The sequence below is a fragment of the Cicer arietinum genome, chromosome 7, assembly GCF_000331145.2.
Source record: "Cicer arietinum cultivar CDC Frontier isolate Library 1 chromosome 7, Cicar.CDCFrontier_v2.0, whole genome shotgun sequence".
In the NCBI taxonomy this organism is placed as follows: domain Eukaryota; kingdom Viridiplantae; phylum Streptophyta; class Magnoliopsida; order Fabales; family Fabaceae; genus Cicer; species Cicer arietinum.
This window is the reverse complement of record NC_021166.2, coordinates 26365219-26390578: the sequence shown is the minus strand read 5'-3', so window position 1 is coordinate 26390578 and position 25360 is coordinate 26365219. Positions and strand designations below refer to the sequence as shown.

At 36.6% G+C, this 25360-nt stretch overlaps 1 protein-coding gene and 1 long non-coding RNA gene across 2 annotated transcripts; one reads left to right on the top strand and one right to left on the bottom strand.

Annotated features, from left to right (window-relative positions):
- The first annotated feature begins 860 nt into the window (after positions 1 to 860).
- Positions 861 to 24513, top strand: LOC101514207 (PH, RCC1 and FYVE domains-containing protein 1). The gene is made up of 9 exons (XM_004511161.4): positions 861 to 1479; positions 2334 to 2420; positions 3597 to 3686; positions 3805 to 3885; positions 4083 to 4247; positions 4355 to 6406; positions 7756 to 7902; positions 18598 to 18890; positions 23985 to 24513. The coding sequence occupies exons 1-9, from the start codon at positions 1426 to 1428 to the stop codon at positions 24073 to 24075; spliced, it is 3060 nt and encodes a 1019-aa protein (XP_004511218.1). The 5' UTR covers positions 861 to 1425; the 3' UTR covers positions 24076 to 24513.
- On the bottom strand, positions 18090 to 24088 carry LOC140918685 (uncharacterized). The gene is made up of 2 exons (XR_012161279.1): positions 23961 to 24088; positions 18090 to 18340 (listed from the first exon to the last, which is right to left on the bottom strand). It is a non-coding gene; the product is annotated as an uncharacterized lncRNA (long non-coding RNA).
- Positions 24514 to 25360: the final 847 nt, after the last annotated feature.

Genomic DNA, 25360 nt, shown 5'->3' with positions numbered 1-25360 from the left:
TAGTGCGTAAGAAAGAGTACCGTATACCCCTCTAACACAAGTGGCCTTTTTAACCCGTTGGATTCAAATAGACATGGATGAATTGAAACCCATCGGAATGGAAATAAAATTCTTACCGTAGTCCGAGACGCATGGGATCCCTACACCACAGGTTCCGAAGAAGAGAGCGACACCAGCTAGGCATGTCGTTTTAAAATCCCAAAATTGGACTCATTTGTCCCCCCAAAGTACTAGAAAGCGACAAAACCAGCCATCCCCATCTCACAGATTTCAGTTGCTGACGTGGCATTAACCGGCAGAAAAAACAGTTAGCTCCCTCTCAGAACAGAAGGGAGAGAGAGAGAGAGAGAGAGAGAGAGAGAGACAGAGCCTCTCGCGTGTTCAACAATCTCCAAAAAAGCTCTTCGAATTTGAAAAACCAAAAAACAAAGAAAATCAAATAAAAATCGAAGGCATTGTCTCTCTCAACAACAAAATCTCCCAATCGCAACCTTTCATTTCTGCGAATTCCCTTCGCCGCGGTTTCAACGACCCTAACTTCATAAAAAATGGTTCGGATTTTCACAATTTCTGTTGATTCCATGCAATATTGCAGATTCTGATTCCTTCAGCGTTGCTTCGTCTCACATTTGCGACGTTGAAGGCGTTTCACTAGAGAAATCCGCAAAATTCGAAGATTCCGGTGGGTTGGAGGTTCACGCGCGTTTCTAGGGTTTGTTTTGAGCTGAATGTGTTTTCCTGAGAATTTTTTGAGCTGTGTGATGTTTCATTCTTAGCTATGGGGTAGATAATTTGCAAGTGGTAAATTGGTTTCATGAGTTTTCATGGGGAGGAATTTGACATTGGTTTATGGTATCTGACAGAGCCTCTCGCGTGTTCAACAATCTCCAAAAAAGCTCTTCGAATTTGAAAAACCAAAAAACAAAGAAAATCAAATAAAAATCGAAGGCATTGTCTCTCTCAACAACAAAATCTCCCAATCGCAACCTTTCATTTCTGCGAATTCCCTTCGCCGCGGTTTCAACGACCCTAACTTCATAAAAAATGGTTCGGATTTTCACAATTTCTGTTGATTCCATGCAATATTGCAGATTCTGATTCCTTCAGCGTTGCTTCGTCTCACATTTGCGACGTTGAAGGCGTTTCACTAGAGAAATCCGCAAAATTCGAAGATTCCGGTGGGTTGGAGGTTCACGCGCGTTTCTAGGGTTTGTTTTGAGCTGAATGTGTTTTCCTGAGAATTTTTTGAGCTGTGTGATGTTTCATTCTTAGCTATGGGGTAGATAATTTGCAAGTGGTAAATTGGTTTCATGAGTTTTCATGGGGAGGAATTTGACATTGGTTTATGGTATCTGTTTTATGTTGGTTTGTTATTCAAATGGGTTTTGGGTCCATTTACGTGAATCACTTCTTATTGCAACTTGAATGGCTGATCTTCAGAAAACTGGTCTTGGTGGCGACAGTAGGGATATCGAGCAGGTTCAATAGTTGCTTTCTTTACTTCTTTCTTTAGTTTAATGGTATGTTATGATTAATGTTAAGAAAGAAAAATGTAACATTCAATTTCTCCTTTTAGGTCCGTTTGGTTAAACAGCTTTTTTTTTTAAAATATGGGGGAAAGAGAAATTATTATTAATGATGGTGGCATTAATAATTATTTTACAACCTGTAAGGGATTTGAACCCTGTCCTATGAGCTTACAATATTAAGCTCTTATCACTAAGCTCATACCTTGGGGACAACTTAGTTAAGTACTTATTGAGTAAAGGCTTATCATCATATAAGCATTTGTGTATTAGCTATTTCTATAAGGAAAATGCTACATGTCACGAAGGAGTGTGTTCACGAATATGTATCATTGGCCATTGTCTGGTGATTTCCATAAAATAGGGAGTCAATCGAATTCCCTTTCAGCGTGTGTAACTTCCTGATATTTGTAAAGAATATTTTCATGGCATATAGCAATGTTGTTTCTATAATCAAGAAGTGGATATGATCAATTTATGTATAAGTTCTTCTCATAAATCATCTACTTATTTAAATAAGCTGAAACAACTCATGTCATAATTTCTCTAAAACACTTGCACAAATGGTTATGTGAAAAGAAAAGTCGTAAATAACTTGGAAACAACTTGTTGATATGTCATAAGCTATTTTCAGTGTTCAACTAATATAGTTTGGATAACATGGAAGATAATTTGTAATAGTTTTTCTTTGCTGATTTAAGGAGATGTTGAAGCTGGAAGCAGAGGTCATGCCTCATGCTTTGCGGTTTTATAGTCATAGAATCATCTTCTTATGCAGGTACCTTACATTTTATGTACCCTTTGTAGGCACTTACATCTCTTAAGAAAGGTTCATATCTGCTAAAGTATGGACGACGAGGGAGGCCAAAGTTCTGCCCTTTTAGGCTTTCCAATGTAAGTTGTTGTGGTGTTTCTTCTCCTAAAACTTTATATTAGCCAGCTCATCAAATGATATGAAACTACATTTTCTTTTTTAGATAAAATTTTTCATATGTTCTTTTGATAAGATATTAACAACATTAACAGAACAGAAAATGTTATACACTCAGCAACAATTAGTGTCTTCATTTTCTGGTCCCCCCATGTTTTACCACTTCATGCAAGATATGAATCTTTAATAACTTGTTTTGCTATCCATTTTCTTAGAAGCACGAAATAAGACGTCAAAGTCATTGGCTAATCTCCAGTTCGATAATTTTCATGCAGTTAGTAGCTTATCATGACAAAGATAGGTAGACTTTTTCACTGAAGAATTGATGATTTGACTAAGCATAAAAACACATGCTTGCTTGCATTGTAAATCCTTGCACATCTTAGGAAACTATAACAGAAATGAATACAACAAAAATATGATAGTAGAGTAGAACTAGTAGTTAAATATATGATTGAGTAGTGAACAATAAATTTTTAACAAGTGAATCTTGTTTCAAGATACAATAGTACAATATTCTAAGCTGCCAAATAACCACAAGGCTTGCAAAATCATTGTTCAGTAGAAGAAAAGATCCAAATCATTTTCTTCAGTGCAGTATGTCTGTGATGTTATATATAAAGCTCGTACATATTTATTTCTCGAGTGTTAAACTTTAACTTGTGCTAGAACTACCTAAAATGTGTTTATATACTTATTTCTGATTTGACACAAACCATTCACTTATCAATTCTACATATATGAAGCATCATGCTTTTTGTATAAATTTAAAATGAACAAGAATGAGAAACATGGGTATATTATGATAGGAATTCAAACTAAAGTGAAGGAGAAATTTGTATTATTAATCTAAAAAGAGAACTATTACATAAGATTACCCCTGTATTCCCAGAGCAAGCTCCTCGGAGAAGAGACAATTCTCTCTCCGCCAACCTATAAGGTTCTAGCTGAAAGATGATCAACCGTGCCTTCTCTCTCTCTTCCCAACCCTTTATAACAGAATTGGTTACACCCTTTCTTCCCCTAATAATAGACTTGGTCAACTGATTTAATAATCGCCTATTTGGGTCCACAGTATCATTTAGGGTCCTAACATATTATGTGCTGTTCTATTTAATTCTTTTTGGTCTTGTGTTCAGGATGAGTCTCTACTCATATGGTACTCTGGCAAGGAAGAAAAACAAATTAAGCTCAGTACTGTTTCAAAGATCATTCCTGGGCAGCGAACTGTAAGTTTGTAAGAATCCCGAAGACAATTTTTTCAGGCTAATACTAATTCTTAGTGCAATTTTTTTCAATCGGCTTACTGCTAAGTGCTCATTATTTTGATATGTTATGATAACCCAGGCAACATTCCAGCGGTATCCGCGACCTGAAAAGGAGTATCAGTCATTTTCACTTATATACAATGATAGGTCCTTGGATTTGGTGCGTTCACTCGCTACATAATTTCTATGTTAATTAAGCCTACCAGTCCTATAATGAATATTTTCTTAATTTTTTGTTGTCTGTGTCATTGTGGCAAAAAGCTAGTCTGATAGTTTTTAAATAGCACATAAGTATGATAGGAGAGTTTCTAACTTTTAAACTTCATGGTCTGACTCCTCTGCATAATCTGTGTAAAGATCTGCAAGGACAAAGATGAAGCTGAAATCTGGTTTGCCGGTCTGAAAGCATTAGTTACCCGAGGTAACTATCGCAAGTGGCGATTTGAATCAAGACCTGAAAGTCTGTATTCTGAGAGTCCAAAGTCTGGCACAAGAAGATCCACTCCATCAGTTGCACCATTTGTCTGTGATTGTGGCTTTCATCTTCTTTTGTTTCATGCAGCTCACATAAACTATTAGTCATTGAAAAGTTACTGTATTTTTCACTCTTTCTAATTTTTAAACAACAGGATCCCGGAGATACCGACAGAGTTGCTTTTCAAAATTCTTCGCAAAATAGATGGGTGAAGGCTTTCTCTGAAATAATTTCATACACTGCACCTAGCAAGAGCTCCAGTCAAGCTGAATCAATTACCAATTCTTCTTTATCCTCTGGGTCTGTGGATAACTCAAGCAATCGAAATTCTGCATCTGAGGCATTTCGAGTAAGTTTATCCAGTGCTGTAAGTTCATCCAGCCAGGGTTCTTGTCATGAAGATTTTGATTCTTTAGGTGATGTTTTCATTTGGGGAGAAGGTATCAATGATGGAGTTCTTGGCGGGGGTATGCATAGAGTTGGAACCTTATCTATTTCAGAGATGGATGCATTCCTTCCCAAGGCATTGGAATCAAAAGTTGTTCTAGATGTTCAAAGTATTGGTTGTGGCTATAAGCATGCTGTTCTAGTTACCAAGCAGGGAGAAATATTTAGCTGGGGGGAGGAGTCAGGAGGTAGGCTTGGACACGGTGCAGAAGTGGATGTTTTTCACCCTAAGCTCATTGAAACTCTTAATGGCGTGAATATTGAGTTTGTAGCATGTGGAGAATATCATACTTGCGCTGTTACATATTCTGGCGATCTTTATACCTGGGGTGATGGTACTCACAATTCTGGCTTACTTGGGCATGGAAATGAAGTTAGTCACTGGATTCCTAAGAAAGTAACTGGTGCATTGGAAGGATTACGTGTATCATATGTGTCCTGCGGACCTTGGCACACAGCTATTGTTACATCAGCTGGGCAGTTGTTTACATTTGGCGATGGAACTTTTGGTGCCTTAGGCCATGGAGATCATAGCAGCACAAATATTCCTCGTGAAGTAGAAACTTTGAAAGGGTTGAGAACAACCAGGGTCTCATGTGGTGTTTGGCACACTGCTGCAGTTGTTGAGGTGATAAATGAATCTGTCGAATCTTCTTCGCAGTCATCTAGTGGAAGACTGTTCACCTGGGGTGATGGAGACAAAGGCCAACTTGGATATGTTGATAAGAAACCTAGACTAGTTCCTGAGCGTGTAATTGCATTGGCTAATGAAAACATTTGTCGTGTAGCTTGTGGCCACAGTCTTACAGTGGCATTGACAACGTCAGGACATGTATATACAATGGGAAGTACAGCTTACGGTCAACTTGGTTGTCCTGCTGCAGGTGGGAAGTTCCCTACTCGTGTTGAAGATAAAATCGCTGACAGTTTCATAGAAGATATTGCCTGCGGTTCATATCATGTTGCAGTCCTGACTTCCAAGGCAGAGGTTTACACATGGGGAAAGGGTTTAAATGGGCAATTAGGCCACGGTGACAATGATCACAGGAATAAGCCCACACTTGTCGAGTTCTTAAAAGATAAGCAAGCAAAGAGTATTTTTTGTGGTTCAAACTTCACCGCTGTTGTTTGTCTCCATAAATGGATACCGAGTGTTGATCATTCTGCATGTTCAGGCTGTCGTAATCCATTCAATTTCAGAAGAAAACGTCATAATTGTTACAACTGTGGACTTGTTTTTTGCAAATCATGCACCAGCAAGAAATCTATGAAGGCTTCCCTTGCTCCAAATTCCTACAAGCCATATCGTGTTTGTGATGACTGTTATTATAAGATTAAGAAAGCTTCTGAATCAGTATCCTTCTTGCCAAGTCCTAACTTGAGAAGTGTCAGTTTGCAAGACAGTAGGGTGACTAAAACACAGGGAACACTATTAAGACTTTCTTCATTTGGTTCTATTGTTCACTCAGAAAGCAGTCACTCAAAGCTTCCAGAATCACACGATAGCCATATTTTTCCAGGTTTGAATGGAAAACTTCAGCTGGGGGGATTTGTTCCTTCAAAATCATCAAACTCTCTTTCGGGGGAATATAGGAAATACCTGTCTGTTTCTGAGCCTGCTATAAGAATATCTTGTCAGTCAAACTCTCCAGTTTCATCAAAGTCAAGCCCACGACAATCTTGTGAAGATATTATACATGATGATTTAAAACAAAGAAATGATATTCTAAATCACGAAGTTATAAGTTTAAGAGCACAGGTAAGCCTGATCAAATTTATCTAATTTATATGCACATCCTTCTATATAACTGATTAATTAACCCTGATGGAATTGTACTATGGTATTTATGTTCCTTCTGTTTGATCAAACTAAAAAGATAAAAACTTCTAACAGAAAAAGTTCTACATAAATTTGCCTCATTGCGGCACCATGATGGTGGGCCATGCTGAATGCCATTTGCTTGGTACTGGCACTGCTAGCGGAAAGGGAGAGGACATGCAAGAAAAAGAAAGGATGGGTACAATAGAGTGAAAAACCCAATTTCATCATATAACCTATGACTCACGAAACCCTAATATTTTAAGCACTCACGTCAACAATTGTCGAAGCCTATGCTGCACTGTACTCACTCCCATTTTGATAGACTGTTATTTTATTAGAATATTTAGGGAAATTCTCCCTTGATATCAACACTTTGGAACTTTGAGGCTCAGAAGACCTCCCTATACCCTAGCGCCCCAACTCTCCCAAATTGACATGATATCTCTCCCTCTAGTTCTTTCAACTCACAGACCTAACACATTTTCACTTAAGTCTCTCCTCATTGATGACCTTTCTTGTTAACGACCTATTTTCTTTCTTTTCTCTTTCTGTTCTCCGATCTCATTTTTGGCAACCTCTTTGTTCTCTATTTTCTTTTTCTCTTTTCCTCTCTGTCTGCCTCTCTTCTCTTTTTATTTCTTTCTTATTGTATTATGTTTTTCTTGTTCTGTAATTTTTATTTCGTTGTTGTTTTATGTTATTCTCTTTGGCCTTTATGATGTACATTGTACAAGTCTTGTTCTTTTTCTTTATTCTCTACTGTTTACATTCTTCCTTTTATATTCTATTTTTATTTCTTATTTATTTCCTGTATTAAATTCCTAAGGGTATGAATTATGCCATTTCTTGTGAATTTTATTTATATATTTATTGCAATATGTTTTTTTAGTTTACTTTCTTCACATATGTTGGTGTTTACTGTATTATATTATGCAGTTCTTTTGGTATATAATTTGCACACATATTACGTATTTATCATAGATGTTATATGCTTGGCACAATATCATTTATTAAGCAGATTCTTTTTCGTCTCCATTAGCCGCCACTCCCTATTTATAACATTGTTATTGGCACCATTTGCATTATTTGCTTGCATCTTCATCTACTAGTTTGTATTCAACTCTCAGGTTTGAGTATAGTCTCACAATAATTGAACTAGACAATTATCAAATCGTTGAATTAAAATGAATATTGCTTTCAACTTTCTAATATCAGTTATTTATTAATTCTATATGTTGAAAAGGCTTCAAGTATGCCATCTCAAACTGATGAAATATACATTGTAGGTTGAAGATCTTACTCGTAAGTCAAAAAGTCTTGAGGCTGAACTTGAGAGAACATCAAAGCAATTGAAGGAAGTGACTGTAGTAGCCGCAGATGAAGCTGGAAAATGTGAATCTGCAAAAGAGGTTATAAAGTCATTGACAGCTCAGGTTGGGTATTTTTCTATCGACATAATTTTTTACTCCTCTTTGATTTTTCAAACATAAAGGGAAACTTTATCGTGCAACTACAAGACCAGTGATGTTGTATGAGGCAGAGTGTTGGGTGGTAAAAAAACAACGCGAGAATAAAGTCAGTGTTTTAGAGATGAGAGTGCTGTGTCAGATGTATAGAATACTGATGATATACGATCAGGAATGATAGTTGTTGAATAAGAGAAAATGAGAGAGACATATGGTGAAACCGTGTGTCTGAACTACACAACGGAGTCTGTTTTATATAGGCTCAAGGCAATAAATACAAAAATAAATATGGGAGATATTATCTCTATTTACATGATATGTAATAAATATAAATATATTTTCAACACTCCCCCTCAAGCTGGAGCATATAAATCATATGCACCAAGCTTGTTACATATATAACTGATTCGAGGACCTCTCAGAGACTTAGTGAATACATCTGCCAATTGATCATTGGAATTAACAAAACTAGTGGTGATGTCGCCTGATTCGATCTTCTCCCTTACAAAGTGACAATCTATCTCAATATGCTTGGTCCTCTCATGAAAAACTGGATTAGAGGCAATGTGCAATGCTGCTTGATTATCACATATTAATGTCATTTGTGTTGCCTCTTCAAATTGAAGCTCTTTGAGTAACTGTTTCAACCAAATGAGCTCACAAGTCACTAATGCCATAGCCCTGTATTCAGCTTCAGCGCTAGATCTTGCAACTACACTTTGTTTCTTACTCTTCCAAGATATTAAGTTTCCTCCAACAAGTACACAATACCCAGAAGTGGATCGCCTATCAATGGGTGAGCCTGCCCAATCGGCATCTGAATAACCAACTATCTGAGTATGTCCTCTGTTTTCATAAATTAGACCCTTTCCTGGAGCACCTTTAATGTATTTCAAGATTCGTATCACAGCATCCCAGTGTTCTTGACAAGGAGAATTTAAGAATTGACTTACCACACTGACTGCAAAAGAAATGTCTGGACGGGTGACTGTGAGGTAGTTTAATTTACCAACCAATCTTCTGTATCTCCCTGAATCTAAAAATGGCTCCCCATGATTAGGTAGAAGTTTGACGTTTGGATCCATAGGAGTGTCAACCGGTTTGGCATTCAACAAACCTGTCTCTTCAAGAATATCCATAGCATATTTTCTTTGTGAAATTACTAAGCCGTCCTTAGATTGGGCTACCTCAATACCCAAGAAGTAGCGGAGCTTGCCAAGATCTTTAGTTTGAAACTGATGAGATAAATGTTGTTTCAATTGGAGTATGCCCTGTTGATCACTACCAGTTATGACAATATCATCTACATAGACAATCAAGTAAATGCACCCTTGGGTTGAGTGACGATAAAAAAGAGAATGATCAGCTTCACTTCGAATCATGCCAAATTGTTGCACTACTGTGCTAAATCTACCAAACCAAGCTCGAGGAGACTGTTTAAGACCATAGAGAGACCTCTGAAGTCGACAAACCATGGTAGAGGACTCCCCCTGAGCAACAAACCCAGGTGGTTGCTCCATATACACTTCTTCTTCAAGGTCACCATGCAAAAAAGCATTTTTAATGTCAAGTTGATGTAGAGACCAATGTCTGATGGCTGCAATAGAGAGGAGTAGTCTAACAGAGGCCATCTTAGCCACAGGGGAGAAAGTATCACTGTAATCGAGGCCAAAAACTTGAGTGTACCCTTTTGCTACCAAACGAGCTTTAAAACGATCAATCTTACCATCAGGACCAACTTTCACCGTATAAAGCCAACGACATCCTACTAAAGACTTTCCCGACGGTAAAGGAACCAATTCCCATGTACCACTACTCTGAAGTGCACACATCTCGTCAATCATTGCTTGTCTCCACTCTGGGTGAGATAAAGCTTCACCTGGAGATTTAGGAATAGAAACAGAAGACAGGGAAGACAAACAAGTATAATGCAAAGGAGAAAGACGATGGTAACTCAAGCCAATGTAATGAGGGGATGGGTTACGAGTAGGACGTATACCTTTACGAATAGCAATAGGAATATCAAGGGTCGGATCCGATAAAGAAGGAGGTGGCGGTGAAGGAGCGTCTGGAGTGACCTCGGTATCAAGAACAGGTGTAGGGACATGTACAACCGATGGTGGTTGACGACGACGATATGTCTGAAGAGGTTGTACAGTTGGAGGATCAACAAGAGGAGTCTCAAGTGGGACAGTGGGAGGGGCCACAGGAGGTGTCTCAGGTGGGGCATACGTAATAGGCTCTAATGGTAAAAGAGAAGGTGAAATAGACTTTGGTAGGTCCAGAGGAATAGTTGCAGACAAAGGATCAGGAAGCGACTCATAGTATGTAACAGACTCAAAAAATGTGACATCAACCGATATGAGATATCGTCGAAGAGTAGGAGAATAACAACGATAACCTTTTTGGGACCGATGATAACCCAGAAAGACACATTTTAATGATCGAGCTGAAAGTTTGTCAAGACCAGGAGTGAGATTGTGGACAAAACATGTAGATCCGAAGACCCGAGGAGGAAGTGAGTGAAGAGGGGTACCAGGAAAGAGGATCGAGTGAGGGACTTTGTTATCAAGAGCAGACGAAGGCATGCGATTTATAAGATAGCACGCCGTTAGAACAGCATCGCCCCAAAAGCGAGATGGTACATTACCATGAAGAAGGAGAGTACGAGTGGTTTCAATAAGGTGCCGATTTTTGCGTTCGGCTACCCCATTTTGTTGAGGTGTATGAGCACAAGATGTTTGATGAAGAATGCCGTTAGAGGTCATAAAATTTTGAAATTGATGGGACAAATATTCACGGGCATTATCACTGCGCAAAGTGCGAATGGATACACCAAATTGAGTTTTAATTTCCTTATAAAATTGTTCAAAAATAGAAAATAATTCAGACCTATTTTTCATTAAAAATAACCACGTACAACGGGAAAAATCATCGATAAAGGTAACAAAATATCTAGACTCAAGTGTGGAAATAGTACGAGAGGGACCCCAAACATCTGAGTGAACTAAAGCAAATGGGGAGGAAGCTCGTTTATTAGCTCGATCAGTGAAATGACTACGAGTGTGTTTCCCTAATTGACACGACTCACAATTTAAGCTAGATATTTTGGTTAGATTAGGTACTAATTGTTGAAGTTTGGGAAGACTCGGATGACCTAACTGAGCATGTATAGTAAGAGGAGAATATGTGGTAGGGCACGCTGTTGATGGGTTTGAGAGATAATAAAGACCATTAGACTCACATCCGACACCAATTTGTCGTCCTGATATTCGGTCTTGCAAAGTAACATTGCAATTAGTAAATGTGACAACACAGTCATGAGAACGAGTCAATCGACTGATAGAAATTAAATTAAATGGGCATCCAGGCACATAAAGGACAGATTTAACTAACAGAGTAGGGAGGATTTGGACAGTGCCAATCCCTTGAGACTGTGTTTGGGAACCATTGGCTGAGACTATCCTAGGTAAATAACCAGATGTTGAGAGGGGAGAAAAGAGTCTTATTACCAGTAATGTGATCAGATGCACCAGAATCGAGAATCCATGGGCTATGAGAAAGTGAGATGCAAACAAGTGACTTACCACTTTGTGCAGTTGAAACAACGGAACTCGAGTTTTGACAATACTCTAACCACCAAAGAAAATCTTCATAAGTAGCCATAATCAATAAGAAAATCTTTATAAGTAGCCATAATCAATAAGTAGTAACCTAAAAACCAGCAGCGAAACAATGGCAGAATATGGTTTTTTTTTTTTTTTTTTTTTTTTTTCTCGATGAACAGTACCGCTCGATGAACAGTGTTGCGCGATGAACAGTGAACAGTGGAGGAAAAAATGAACGAAAAAGCGACAAAGAAGGGTAAACCGGAATTGAGGCACGGTTTACCGAAAAAAAATCTCACCGAAGGACAGTGGGTCCCGGGGTAATCACGGTATAGGGTTGTCTCTCTTAATAGGCTCTAGATACCATGTTGAATAAGAGAAAATGAGAGAGACATATGGTGAAACCGTGTGTCTGAACTACACAACGGAGTCTGTTTTATATAGGCTCAAGGCAATAAATACAAAAATAAATATGGGAGATATTATCCCTATTTACATGATATGTAATAAATATAAATATATTTTCAACAATAGTGTTGAGATAGCATCGATTGTTGAAAAGATGATTGAATCTCAACTTTGGTGGTTTGGGTATGTGTGGACTGTGGAGGAGACCTTAGATCTCATAGTAAAGAGAGGATATGAGATGGATAGTAGCTCACATGCTAGAGGTAGTGGAAAGTTTATAGGAGAAAATATTATTTAAGATTTAGTGGTCAATAATTTGGCTAAAGATATTAATATATTATTCATGATAGAATATGGTGTTGTTGTTTGATCCATGGAGCCGACCCCACTTTGTGGAAAAAAGCTTGGTTGTTCAAAATTTGTTCATTCTGTATGGATTATGTAAATTGTGGTTGCAGGGGAAGTTCTAGATCTATTTGTGGTGGGCCTTATGTTACGAATGAGAATGAATGAACATATATAGGGCCATAGGGGAAGTTCTACCCAAAACTTGTAAATGTTACGACTTTTCTGATTTTTTTCTTTTGGCGGTGGGGGAGGTTGTTGATCATAGTTTGGGATGTATACACAGATAGATCATACACGAAAATTATAATTTGAATTGAGAGAATGAAGTACCAGAGATGTGTGAAAATTTTCACACCCAGACCACTCGTATGTTTGGATTGAGAGACTGAAGATAAGGAAGAAAATAAAATTTTAAAAAAGTTGAAATTTGTCCTCTTCGGATGAAAAGAAAATGGAGAGAAGATTAGGTAAGAAAGATGTTAGGATATATAATATAGGATAATTAAAGTTAGTAAAATTTAGTTAGTGAGTTGATAAGTTTGTTAGGTGGTTGTTAAGAGTTGTTATTTTGGTTTTGGTTATTCTTAGAAAGTCTTTAAATGTCTTCAATTGGTAAAAGGGAGTGATAGCTATGAAGAATTAAGTTGTAACTAGGAGTGCTCTAGTGAGAAAGGAGTGTGCTCCTTGGGGATAGCCTTGAGAGTTCTAGGTTATCATCTTCATTGTTATTCTCTTGTATCTTATCTTTTTCTCTTTCAACCTCACTGCATGAATAAGAAATCATCCTTTTGTTTACAATCTTTATTCCTTTGAATTTGTTTTGTTACACGATTATTCTAGGAATTCTTTCTTGCTTAAAGAAAGGTTCTTATTAGAATATTATTGAAGAAAGTAAAAGACAAAATACTTTCATATTTTATTACTACAGCCCTAAGCTGTTTATATAGGAAAATAAATTACAATAGTAATACTGAGTAATAATGACAGAGTCATAAAATAAAAATAAACATAATAATATAAAATAAAAGAAAATAAAATCTGATTTCTCTTGATTCTTCAACACCCCCCCTCAAGTTGGCGCATAGATGTCTGTCATGCCTAACTTGGCTATAAGTCGCTCAAAATTGGGTTTTGCCAAACTTTTTGTCAAGATATCAGCAGTTTGCTGATTGGAAGTCACAAATGGCAGACATATAATTCCAACATCAATTTTTTCTTTTATAAAATGGCGGTCAATCTCAATATGCTTGGTTCTATCATGTTGTACAGGGTTGTGAGCTATACTATTGCTGCATTGTTATCACATAACAATTTTAAGGGCGAGTCAACTTTCATTTTCAGTTCGCCCAAGAGTTTACGAATCCATAAAAGTTCACAGATTTCTTGAGCCATTGCTCTGAATTCAGCTTCTGCACTGCTTTGAGCAACAACCCCTTGTTTCTTACTTCTCTAAGAAACTAAATTTCCCCAAACATAGGCACAATATCCAATGGTGGATTTTCTTTCAGTAATTGATCCTGCCCAATCAACATATGTAAATATAACGACTTCTCTGTCATTAGTTTTCTTGAAGCACAAACCCTTTCCAGGATTGGATTTCAAGTACCTTAAGATTCGATAAACTGCCTCCAAGTGTTCTTCATAGGAAGAATGCATGAATTGGCTTACAACACTCGCAGAGAAAGCGATGTCGGGTCTAGTGTGGGCTAGATAAATAAGTTTGCCGACTAACCTCTGGTATCTTCCAATCTCAACAGAAACACTGCCTTTCTCCCAAAGTTTAGCATTTAATTCCATAGGAGTATCTGCTGGTCTACACCCACTCATCTCAGTTTCTTCCAAGAGATCTAGGATGTATTTTCTTTGAGAAACAACAATTTCCTTCTTTGAGCGAGCAACTTCCATACCAAGAAAATATCTAAGCGCGCCTAAATCTTTGATCTCAAATTCTTTTGTCAAATTTTTCTTCAATCTTTCCATCTCAACAATGTCATCTCCTGTGAGAATAATATCATCTACATATACAATTAGAATTGCAATTTTACCAACATTAGAGAACTTCATCAACAGAGTATGATCTGATTGTCCCTACATATATCCTTGCCTTTTGACCGACTGAGTGAATTTTTCAAACCAAGCCCTTGGAGATTGCTTGAGACCATAAAGGGATTTTTGTAGTTTGCACACATTTGAATCAAATTTATCTTCAAAGCCAGGTGAGCTATCCATGTATACTTCCTCCTCCAAATCACCATTCAGAAAAGCATTCTTTACATTAAGTTGGTTTAGAGACCAATTTAAATTTACTGCCAAGGACAAGAGAACTCTAATAGTGTTTAATTTGACAACGGGAGCAAAAGTCTATGAGTAATCAATGCCATATGTCTGAGTAAACCATTTAGCAACCAAGCGTGCCTTGTATCTTTCAACTGTGTTATCAGAATTATATTTCACAGTAAATACCCATTTACAGCCAACAGTATTCTTTCCTGTAGGTAACATCATGACTCTCCAAGTTTGATTTTTCTCAAGAGCTCTCATCTCTTTAAGAACAGCTTCCTTCCACTTTGGAATTTTTAGAGCCTCCTGTATATTTTTTGGAATTTCTATAGTAGACAACTTAGAGGTAAATGCAGCAAATGTAGAAGACAATTTTGAGTATGACACATAATTAGACAAATGATATTTAGCGCATGATCTAACAGGTTTTCTAATTGCAATAGGAAGGTCTATATCAGGATTTTCGACATGACTCTTAAGAATAGAAGAAGACTCGCCTGTATCAAGATGATGTGTTGGATTATCTATTGGTTCGGAATCTTGGAAGGGTCGGAGAATGGGTCCTTCATTTCTCTGTTTATGGTTTCTTCTTTTCAAAGACATTTCCCTTCCAAGTAAGGCCAATTGTAGTAAACCTGCTTTGTGTCTCTTTATCTGAGTCATTATGTTATGGCATTTTAGGTGGTCCTTCATTATTATTGAGATCAAGAATTTGATCATTGTGATTTTGATTTGAAATTGTCGCTGCCGAATTTGTCGAAACCTCATTCATAAGTGGATTGAGTTCCAATATGGATTATTGGGCATTTTCTTTTGGTGCATCAATATAAGTCTCAGAATTTTGTGACAACAGTATATCACTTAAAGTAATGATGTTTTCAAAAGTAAAAGATGAAAATTCCTTAAAATTTCTTCCCTGAAGATGAATGTCAGTAAAAAATGGTTGATTTTCAACAAAAGTAACATCCATGGTTACAAAAATTCTTTTTGATTTTGGTTCAAAACACCTATACCCCTTCTGAGTTGGAGAGTAACCGGTAAACACACATTTTATTGCTCGTGGCTCGAGTTTGTCAAGGTGTTTATGTTCATGAACAAAAGCAGTGCAACCAAAATTTTTTAGTGGCAAATCAGCAAAGACACTAGTCAAAGGAAAAAAATTTCGAAAAACATCAAGAGGTATGATGCCTATTCTTTCTCTCTGCAATTCCATTTTGTTGGGGTGTATTAACACAAGAACTTTGATGAACAACCCCATTTGCAAGAAAAAAATCGGACAAAAGTATATTAAAATATTCTTTACCAATGTCACTTCTGAAGACTTGAATATTTGTTTGGTATTGAGTGTGCACCATTTTAAAGAAATTTTTGACAACCTGTCCAACTTCCGATTTTTCTTTCAATAAATAAACCCAACAAATTCTAGTATGATCATCAATAAAAGTTATAAACCATTTTTTTTATTAGAAAAGGTGTTTATTCTATTAGGACCCCAAACATCACTATGAATAGTACTGCAAACGGTTTTGATTGTTTATATGGTTGTGTAGAAAAAGAAGAACGGTGATGTTTAGCAAATTCACAAGTTTCACAATGAAATAAAGACAGATCCTTCTTAGAAAATAATTTAGGAAAAAAATGTTTCAAATACGGAAAACTAGGATGTCCTAACCGTAAATGCCATAACATAATATCATCATTATTAGAAGAAACAAAAATAGATTCAAAGTAGGTACTTGTTTTTGGTTGGTCTTTGAAGTCGAGTCCATTGTCAAGATAATAGAGTCCTCTAGTCTCCTTAGCATTGCCAATCATCTTCCCTGTGTTCAAATCTTTAAAAGTGCAATGAGAATGAAAGAAGTTAGCTTGACAATTTATATCCTTTGTTAATTTAGTAATGGATAGCAAATTACATGATAAATTAGGAACATGTAAGACATCTTTTAAGGTTAACTTTGGTGACAGAATAAAAGAACCTTTCCCTGCAATGGCTGAAAAAGAGCCATCTGCAATTTTAATTTTGTGGTTACCTGCACAAGGACTATAAGAAGAAAACATACTCGACTCCCCAGTCATATGATTAGTAGCACCAGATTCGATAATCCAAGTATGGCTGGGAGTGACACTAAGTAGAGCAGTATTTAGAAAATCACCGCTCTGAGCTATAAGGCAAGAAAAAGTTTGAGACTCAAGAAGTTTGTACAATTGATCTAATTGTTCCTTGGTGAAAATAGATGGGCTTGAAGGAGACTGCTTCTCTTGATCAGATGTACCAGCTTGGAGCGCATGACCTTCGTTTCTTTCTTTTTTCTTCCAATTTAGAGGTTTTCTATGGAGCTTCCAACATGTATCACGTGTGTGCCATGGACGTTTGCAATGTTCGCACCATGGTTTCTTGCCATCGCTCTTCCCTTCTACATTCTTAGTGACTAGGGCAGAGCTTTCAACCTCACCAATAGAAGATGACTTACCCATCATAACACCTTGTCTCGCCTCTTCTCTTCTAACTTCTGAGAACGCTTCCCGAAATGATGGCAATGGGATCTTTCCCAATATTTTGTCTCGGACTTCATCAAGCCGCTTATTAAGCCCTACCAAGAACATGAATACACGGTCGTTCTCCTGTCTCTTAAGAAACAAAACACTGTCCTCACAACACTTCCAATGATCATCATAGTAGAGATCCAATTCTTGCCATAGTGTCATCAACTCATTATAATAGGTAGTGACATCTCTATCTCCTTGTTTGGCATGCCACAATCGCGATTTGAGATCGAAAATTTGAGAAGAATTCTGAATATCATAATATGTTTCTTTGATAGTCTCCCAAATTTCCTTCGCAGTAGGCAAAAACATAAAAGGTTTTCTAATCGTTGATTCCATATTACTAAGCAGCCAAGCAATAATAACAGAGTTCTCAGATTTTCAAAACCTGTAATTCGGATCAGTTGTGGCAGGCATTTGCACCTCTCCTGTTAGGAAACCATATTTTCCCTTACCGTCTAGTATCAATATTGCAGTTTGGGACCATTCGACTTAATTTTTTACCCATAAGGGCTACCTTCCATGGGGTATTGTGTGCCATTAGCTTTAGATCAGTTGGTTGGAGCGCCAAACCCTAATGGGTTGTGGAAAAGTTTACAGAACCCTAACCAGAGCTCTTGATACCATGAAGAAAGTAAAAGACAAAATACTTTCATATTTTATTTTTATTACTACAGCCCTATAATGACAGAGTCATAAAATAAAAATAAACATAATAATATAAAATAAAAGAGAATAAAATCTAATTTCTCTTGATTCTTCAACAATTATAAAATATCTTTTATATTATATTATAGTATCTTGAGTTATTTCCTAAGATCAATTTATAATCATAGCGATATTTTAGAATATCTCATTATTATTATTATGATTTGTTACTTATTTAGGCTTGAGTCTATGTATCTCTATAAATAGAGATTAGTATTGGGTCTTTTGTAATCTAGTTAGCATAAAACTATTATCAATAATATTCGAACTGTTATTATTTTCTCTCCTTTTATCTAAAATCCCACAACTTCAACAGTTCCTAACAGAGTCTTTCTCCTATTCTTTATTATATTTTCTTAATGCAAGTGTTCTTCCTCTAATTCATTGGAATCCATTTCTTGGGTTCCTAACAAAAGAGAACTATAACAGCAAGAAACTCAAATTCTTCTTTTTGAACTTTTCTCCTCGTCCATTTCCGAAATTTCCATCCGTATTTTTTCTCCCTCCCCCTACAAATTGAAATACACCATGAAAAATAGAGTTTAGCATTGCCGTTGCTCACAGATGTGTAATAACTGCTAAAGAGACTATGTTTACTTTACTAATGCGTTAATGAAATTGATTTTGGCTACTAAATATGATAAGTTTATAATGCATGTGATATTATTTATCTATCATTATATTGCTTTTGATTTTTGAGGTTTAACTTGTGCTTTATCTCTAGATTAATTATGTCTGATGTTGTGGATGCTAAATTATGTTACAGCTGAAGGAAATGATGCTAAGACTGCCAGAAAGACATAATGCTTACTACAGCACAGATTCCGACGTGGAAACCACTAACAGGATTCTAGATCAGTCCTTAGATGAGAATCATATAACAAACAACATCGTTCCCAAAAATGCAAGCGTTAGCAATGCAGAAAATCTGGTATTGCCTATTGGTGCCACAACACAAAGTGGAAAGGCAGAGTGGGTGGTGCAAGATGAACCAGGTGTGTACGTAAGTTTGTCCTCCCTTCCAGGTGGTGGCAATGAACTTAAGCGCGTGCGCTTCAGGTATTTTTCCTTTGCTACCCCCTAATTTGTTTAATTTGTCAAAACATTATCCATTTTCATTGTCAATAGGTTTATGACAATAGAATTAGCTCCTTGTCATCAAAGCATAAAGCTGAGTGTTAGCATACAAGGTAGGTTGGCCTGTGCATTGTTCTCACTGCACGCCTAAAGGAGGGTTCTGGCACAAAGAGTGTGCTAAAAATACAGTACAAACGGTTCATGTGACCTATCAACTTACAGCCTTTTGATTTTAGATTCATGTTACCTGATTGTTTGATACAAGACACTTTTGTGAAAGGGTTTCATTCCTCCAAATTGCCATTAGTAGAGAAATGAATAGGCTTTTGAGTCTTTAGTATAGTTGGTTCATGACAAGCACTATAGATGATGGCGATCAAATTGCCAGATTAATTCCTAGTTCCAATGACCACATATCCCATATTATTCTCTTTAAACAACTTTTATCTGTTATTGCCTTACTCAATCTTAAATGAAGAGTTTCACATTCGATAAGATATGACCTGAATGAGTTTATAAATGGGCGGCAGTCCTGACCTTACCAGCGGGTTTTGCAATGGTTAAGTTAGATCTCAAATTCTAAGATCGTATCAAAGCCTATCTAAGATCTAATTGACCACTTGCTTTCAGACCACTCGAGTCATGCTCGAGATGTCCGACAGGGTTTGAGAGGGTTGTGTTAAGAGTCCCATATTGGATGAGATATGACTTGAATAAGAGTTTATGAGACAGTACTCACCTTACACGTTGGTTTTGTAAAGATGAGTTAGACTTAACCCAAATTCTAAGAATTGCATATGCTATTATAGAATAGAGATAGCAGACCAAAAAATTTCACTCTAAAACTTGTTGTCACTCCATGAAAACATGATGAAATACTTGTCAATCATGAAACTTCATAAGAAGAAAGTGCAACTTCCATGATTATCTCAAAAAAGAAAACTATTGGCAAGTTGTTCCAATAAATTTTTTAAATGTAACAAGACAAGTTGTCTACATCGTTTTTATTATTGGAGTACGCAGAGCTTGCCCATTTTAGTGCAAAACCTTTATGATGACATGATTTAATGCTTTTGCCCATTTTCCCTTGTCAATGTTATTTAACCCTCTGATTCCTAACTGAAAGATAATTTGAACCAGCTAACCAAAAAACTACGAAGCTCCCTGCAAAGATAAAAAGTTAGTTCTTTATGCTTACATGCATACACAACCTTTCTGTTCTAGCAGTTGAGATCAAACTTTCACGGAAAAGGGTGTAAGACAATATATTGAAATATACTCCCTCTGGAAATATAAGAAAAAAATGAATGTATTTAGTCTAAAATTTGGACTAAATACATTCACTTTTTTGCTTATATGTAAGTCTGTAGGGAGTATAATATTAATTGTGGCTTGATCTTTGGCTCGGTATTATAGCCCAAGTCCTTACCAAAACGACTCAGAGGGAGACAAATGCTTGATTCTCCTTCCTTTGCTAGCTATGTGTATGTGTAGCCCAAAAGACAAAAAGGGATGTTGAATGAGGGAGAAATGAGAGACATATGGTGAAACTATGTGTTTAAACTACCCAGGTGGTTGCTTCTTTTATTCACTTTCTCTTCAAGATCACCATGCAAAAAAGCATTTTTAATGTCAAGATGAAGAATAAGCCAATGTCGAATGGCTGCAATGGAGAGAACGAGTCTAATAGATGCCATTTTGGCTACAGGTGAAAAAGTATCTCTATAATCCAACCCAAAAATCTAAGTATATCACTTGACCACCAAACGAGTCTTAAATCGATCAATTTTATCATCACGACCACAATTCACCGTATAAAGCCAACAACAACCTACTAAAGATTTCCTAGGAGGTAGAGGATCCAGTTCCCGAAGTACCACGACTTTGAAGAGCACACATCAATCATTGCATGCCTCCACTCAGGGACGATGATAAGAAGGTTAGGAGGTATGTGGGTTGACTCAAAGTATGGATTAGACTCAAAAGATAACATCAACTGAAATGGGGTACCTTTTAAGAGTAGGAGAGTAACAACAAAAACTTTTTTGAGATTAATGATAACCAAGAAAGACACACTTGAGTGATGGGACTGAGAGTTTGTTAAGACCGAGAGAGAGATCGTGGACAAAATACGTGGAGCCAAAGACACGGGGGAAGCAAGTGCGAAGGAGTACGAGGAAAGAGAACTGAGTGAGGAATTTGGCTATGAAGGACAAACAATGGCATCAATTTATAAGATAACACGCCGTTAGAACAATATCTCCCAAAAAACGAGGTGAAACATTACCATGAAGGAGAGTATGAATGGTTTCAAAAAGATACCAATTTTTGCATTCGGCTACCTGATTTTGTTGAGGTGTATGAGCACAAGATGTTTGGTGAAGAATACCCTTAGAGGTCATAAAACTTGACATTGATAGGACAAATAATTCTATGCATCATCAATTCTTAAAGCGCAAATGGACATCCCAAATTGAGTTTTATTTTCGTTATAAAATTGTTCATAAATAGAAAAATATTCAAACCTATTTTCATTAAAAATAATCTTATACTACGAAAAAAATCATCGATAAATGTAACAATTTTTTTTCAATAATTACTAAAAATTTATTAAAAATAAAAGGATAAATAAAAAATGGAGAGACATAAACCAAACTTAGTAAAAAAATAAAAAAGAAAGCAAACAAAATATTCCTTAAATCATGCATTTTTTTTATATATTGTAGTTTCTTTTTGCATACTCTTTTTCTTTGTCTTAGAAACTACTTCGGTAAAAGGTTTTTCACTAGCAGTAAAAAGATTCTCTATTGAAAGCTCTTCACATGCAATAGAACAATTATGCAAATTATTGACATCTCTATCTTTAAAAAAATCCTACAAAACCTTCAAATCCTGAGCAATCATGGGATGTTTATTATTATCATTGAAAATAACATTTGGATATGTCATATCATCCACCAAATCTCTTGAGTGTAAATTTGCTTTCAAATCGAATGAACTTGATGATTTTGGACAATGGTCTCTTCTAACACTGCATCCCTTTAAGAACCTATATCACGCATATCTAGATAATGAAGATTTTTTCTTTGTTGTTTTGTGTTATCTAAATTAGATAAGCTGGATCTAAAGACCTCGTGAATTATATTTGTTTTCTGGCGTAACTTGACATCATCTTCTTCTGAAGGGAGTAAATCTGCTACCACTTCCTCAACTAAATCTGAATCAGATGCTTCGACTTGATTCTTTTCAAATCTTTCTTAATCAGAGGGGGACAATTCTTGAATAATTATGTTACCTCCTAATTCAAAGTTGAGGACGTGATCAACAAAAGAAGAGTTAATAACACGATGAGTACTAACACAATGACTTTCTTTGTTTGTGCCATCAATTACGACCTTGTCCGAAACATCGATGTTTTTAGAGACATAGTTCTTAACCAACTACTTTACAGCTTGAGCCATTCCATGACCATTAGAATTTTAGACTCATATATTTAGACTAAAAAGTAGAAATAGTACGAGAATGACCCTAAACATTTAAGTGGACTAAAGCAATAGGGGACAAAGCTCGTTCATTGGCTTGATCAAGATAATGACTACGAGTGTGTTTCCCTTATTGACACGACTCATAATGCAAGTTAGATAATTTGGAAAATTTAGGTACCATCTTTTGAGGTTTGAGAAGCCTCGAATGACCTAACTGAACATGTATAGTGAGAGGAGAATGTTACAGGACATGCCAATGGTTTGGCCAAGAGATAATAGAGGCCATTAGACTCAAATTCGACGACAATTTGTGAGAAATTGGCTGATAGGAATTAAATTAAAAGTACATCAAGGCATATAAAGGACGGATGCAATTGACAAAGAAGGAAAAATTTGGACAATGTCAATTCTTTGGGATTGTGTTTCAGAACCATTAGCTGAGACTACACGAGGTAAATAACCAAATGAAATGAAAGAAAAGAGATTTATTACCAATAATGTGATGAGAAGCACCAGAATCGAAAACCCATGGGCTAAGGGAAGGAGACTAAGAGATGCAAGCAAATGAATTACCAGTGTGTGCAGTCGAAACAACGGAACCAGAGTTCTGGTGATACTTTAGCCACCAGAGAAAATCTTGGTAAGTAACCGGAGAAGCCTTTGAAGGATTAGTGGTCTGATGAGTGTCAGACGAAGTAATCTGAACTGTACTTCTAGGATGTGGAGGGAGGACACACAATTTTCAACACCGGTCAACAGTATGTCCCAAATGGTGGCAATGCTCACATTTAGGGCAAGACTCAAAGGTGGATGGTTGTCTCCGTCAATAAAATACAGTCATATTTTGTAAACAAAAGACCACAAACAGTGGCGTTGGAACCATTGCAGAGGGAAAATGCATTCGAACAGGAGAAAGAAAGTGTTGTTTGTACCTAACGTGTTTAAACATGGCTCGAAACTGAATATGAGAGCAGATCCGAAACCACAAGGCTGAAGCAAGTCGGACGAGCAAGATAGAGACCTGCGCAGGAGCACGTGATGGTGATTCTTACAGCTAGGTTTTGGGGACGGGCCGAACAAAAAAGGAAAAGCTTTTCCCTGGGGTGACTCGTCAGAAAAGTCGTCGGAATAGACAGTGGTGGCGGCAACAGTGGTGGCTGTATTAAAACGGATGAAAGAGTGCCGGAATGAGTTACGGTGGTGGAGGAGGGGCAAACAGGAGGTGTAGGGTTACCTCTCATTAGATTCTATTATATAGTTCAGAACTCCAAAGAATACAATCAATGAAAACAATAAGTAAATGTATCATTAAAAACTTTACTAGAAAAATGCTATGAGATAAAATCATTGTAAAGGACAAATAGTACAGGGCAAAACAAAACCGAATCCCAAGGATAAAAACATCAACAAAAATGATAACTAGGAAGACTAAACTGTTACAGACGAAACCTTCCCTAGTGAACTGAGGTAAATAATCCCACCATAGTAGAGTAGAAGCCGTGATTCTATGATAAAAAATATTTTCTTTATTCGTTATTCTGGTAAATCAGATTTCGTGTTCACTTACTCATTCTCAAAATTGTTTTCACAGTCGAAGGCATTTCACAGAAGGAGAAGCTGAGAGATGGTGGGCTGAAAACGGTACCAAAGTATTGGAGCGTCACAATATAGTTGCCTTGTAGATTGCAAGGGAACCTGTACACTTGAATCAAAGAGTCAACCGTCTATCTGTGACACCATGGTAAAAGTTAAAAAAAATTCTTCCTTCCATTCAGAAGGTTCTTTTATCCATATTAGACAGGTAGGATACAAAATTATGGGAAAACACCAGAGTATGAAGAAATCTTGTTACTTCCCACAAAAGTTCTAACCCCCACCCCAAAAACGAATAGAGGACTTTCTTGTATTCACTGACGAGTGTTATGCAATTCATCATTCATCTTGGTCATTTTTTCAACCCCTTCTTGGTACAATATGTTTAACTTGCAGCTGAGGATTATTCTGTCGAGTTCTTTTTTGCCTATTGTATAGCTACTTCTCTTAGGAACCTAGTCAACTCTTATTGTTCATTTTGTCAGCGTTCTCATTCTATAGCAAGGCACTGTAGCGTTTAATTGTTAGTCCCTTTGCCTTTCCAATAACATAGCATGCACATTCTCTATATTCTTCAGCTAAACAGTTATTTCATAACTAAAACAAGGAAAGTATCGTTCTCAACGAGGACTATGGTCAAGTACCAATATCTTCAAAATGACTTATTTGAATTTTAATATGAAATAATGAACCTAGTCAACTCTTATTGTTCATTTTGTCAGCGTTCTCATTCTATAGCAAGGCACTGTAGCGTTTAATTGTTAGTCCCTTTGCCTTTCCAATAACATAGCATGCACATTCTCTATATTCTTCAGCTAAACAGTTATTTCATAACTAAAACAAGGAAAGTATCGTTCTCAACGAGGACTATGGTCAAGTACCAATATCTTCAAAATGACTTATTTGAATTTTAAAATGAAATAATAAGTAACCAACATAAACCCTCTTTCACAGGTCGCGTTTAGACCCCTGTATTTTTTTGGTCAACGACCTCTGTAAGACCTTTTACCTAGCTTATACCTTCATTCGAATTTTCGAATACTGTGATTACTTTATGCCTGTGTTAAAAGAAGATAGCAAAGTGTTCCAAGATAGTATGACTGAATACTTGGATAATTTGAATTCTAAAAATTTAGCTCCGTTGAATCCTTTAGATGACATTGTTTAAGACTGTTGCATAGATTTATTATTCTTAGTTTTGGTTCAAATTGTGATATTATCTGATGCAAAGATACACGTGATTCAAGATAAAGTTATTGAGTACAAGCTACTATGGTTGTGCACCGTGTACAACATTTTTCCACCATTAGATAGCAGTGTGAAATCACATCTACCAAAGATTAAAGATAAATAGAAACTGGAAAACACAACACC

Bases quoted from the DNA above. Each gene is read 5' to 3' on its own strand.
- LOC101514207 (XM_004511161.4), top strand. From the start codon at position 1,426: ATGGCTGATCTTCAGAAAACTGGTCTTGGTGGCGACAGTAGGGATATC. The intron at 1,480-2,333 runs GTTCAATAGTTG...TACCCTTTGTAG, and splicing joins ACAGTAGGGATATCGAGCAG to GCACTTACATCTCTTAAGAA. The intron at 7,903-18,597 runs GTTGGGTATTTT...ATTATGTTACAG, and splicing joins TAAAGTCATTGACAGCTCAG to CTGAAGGAAATGATGCTAAG.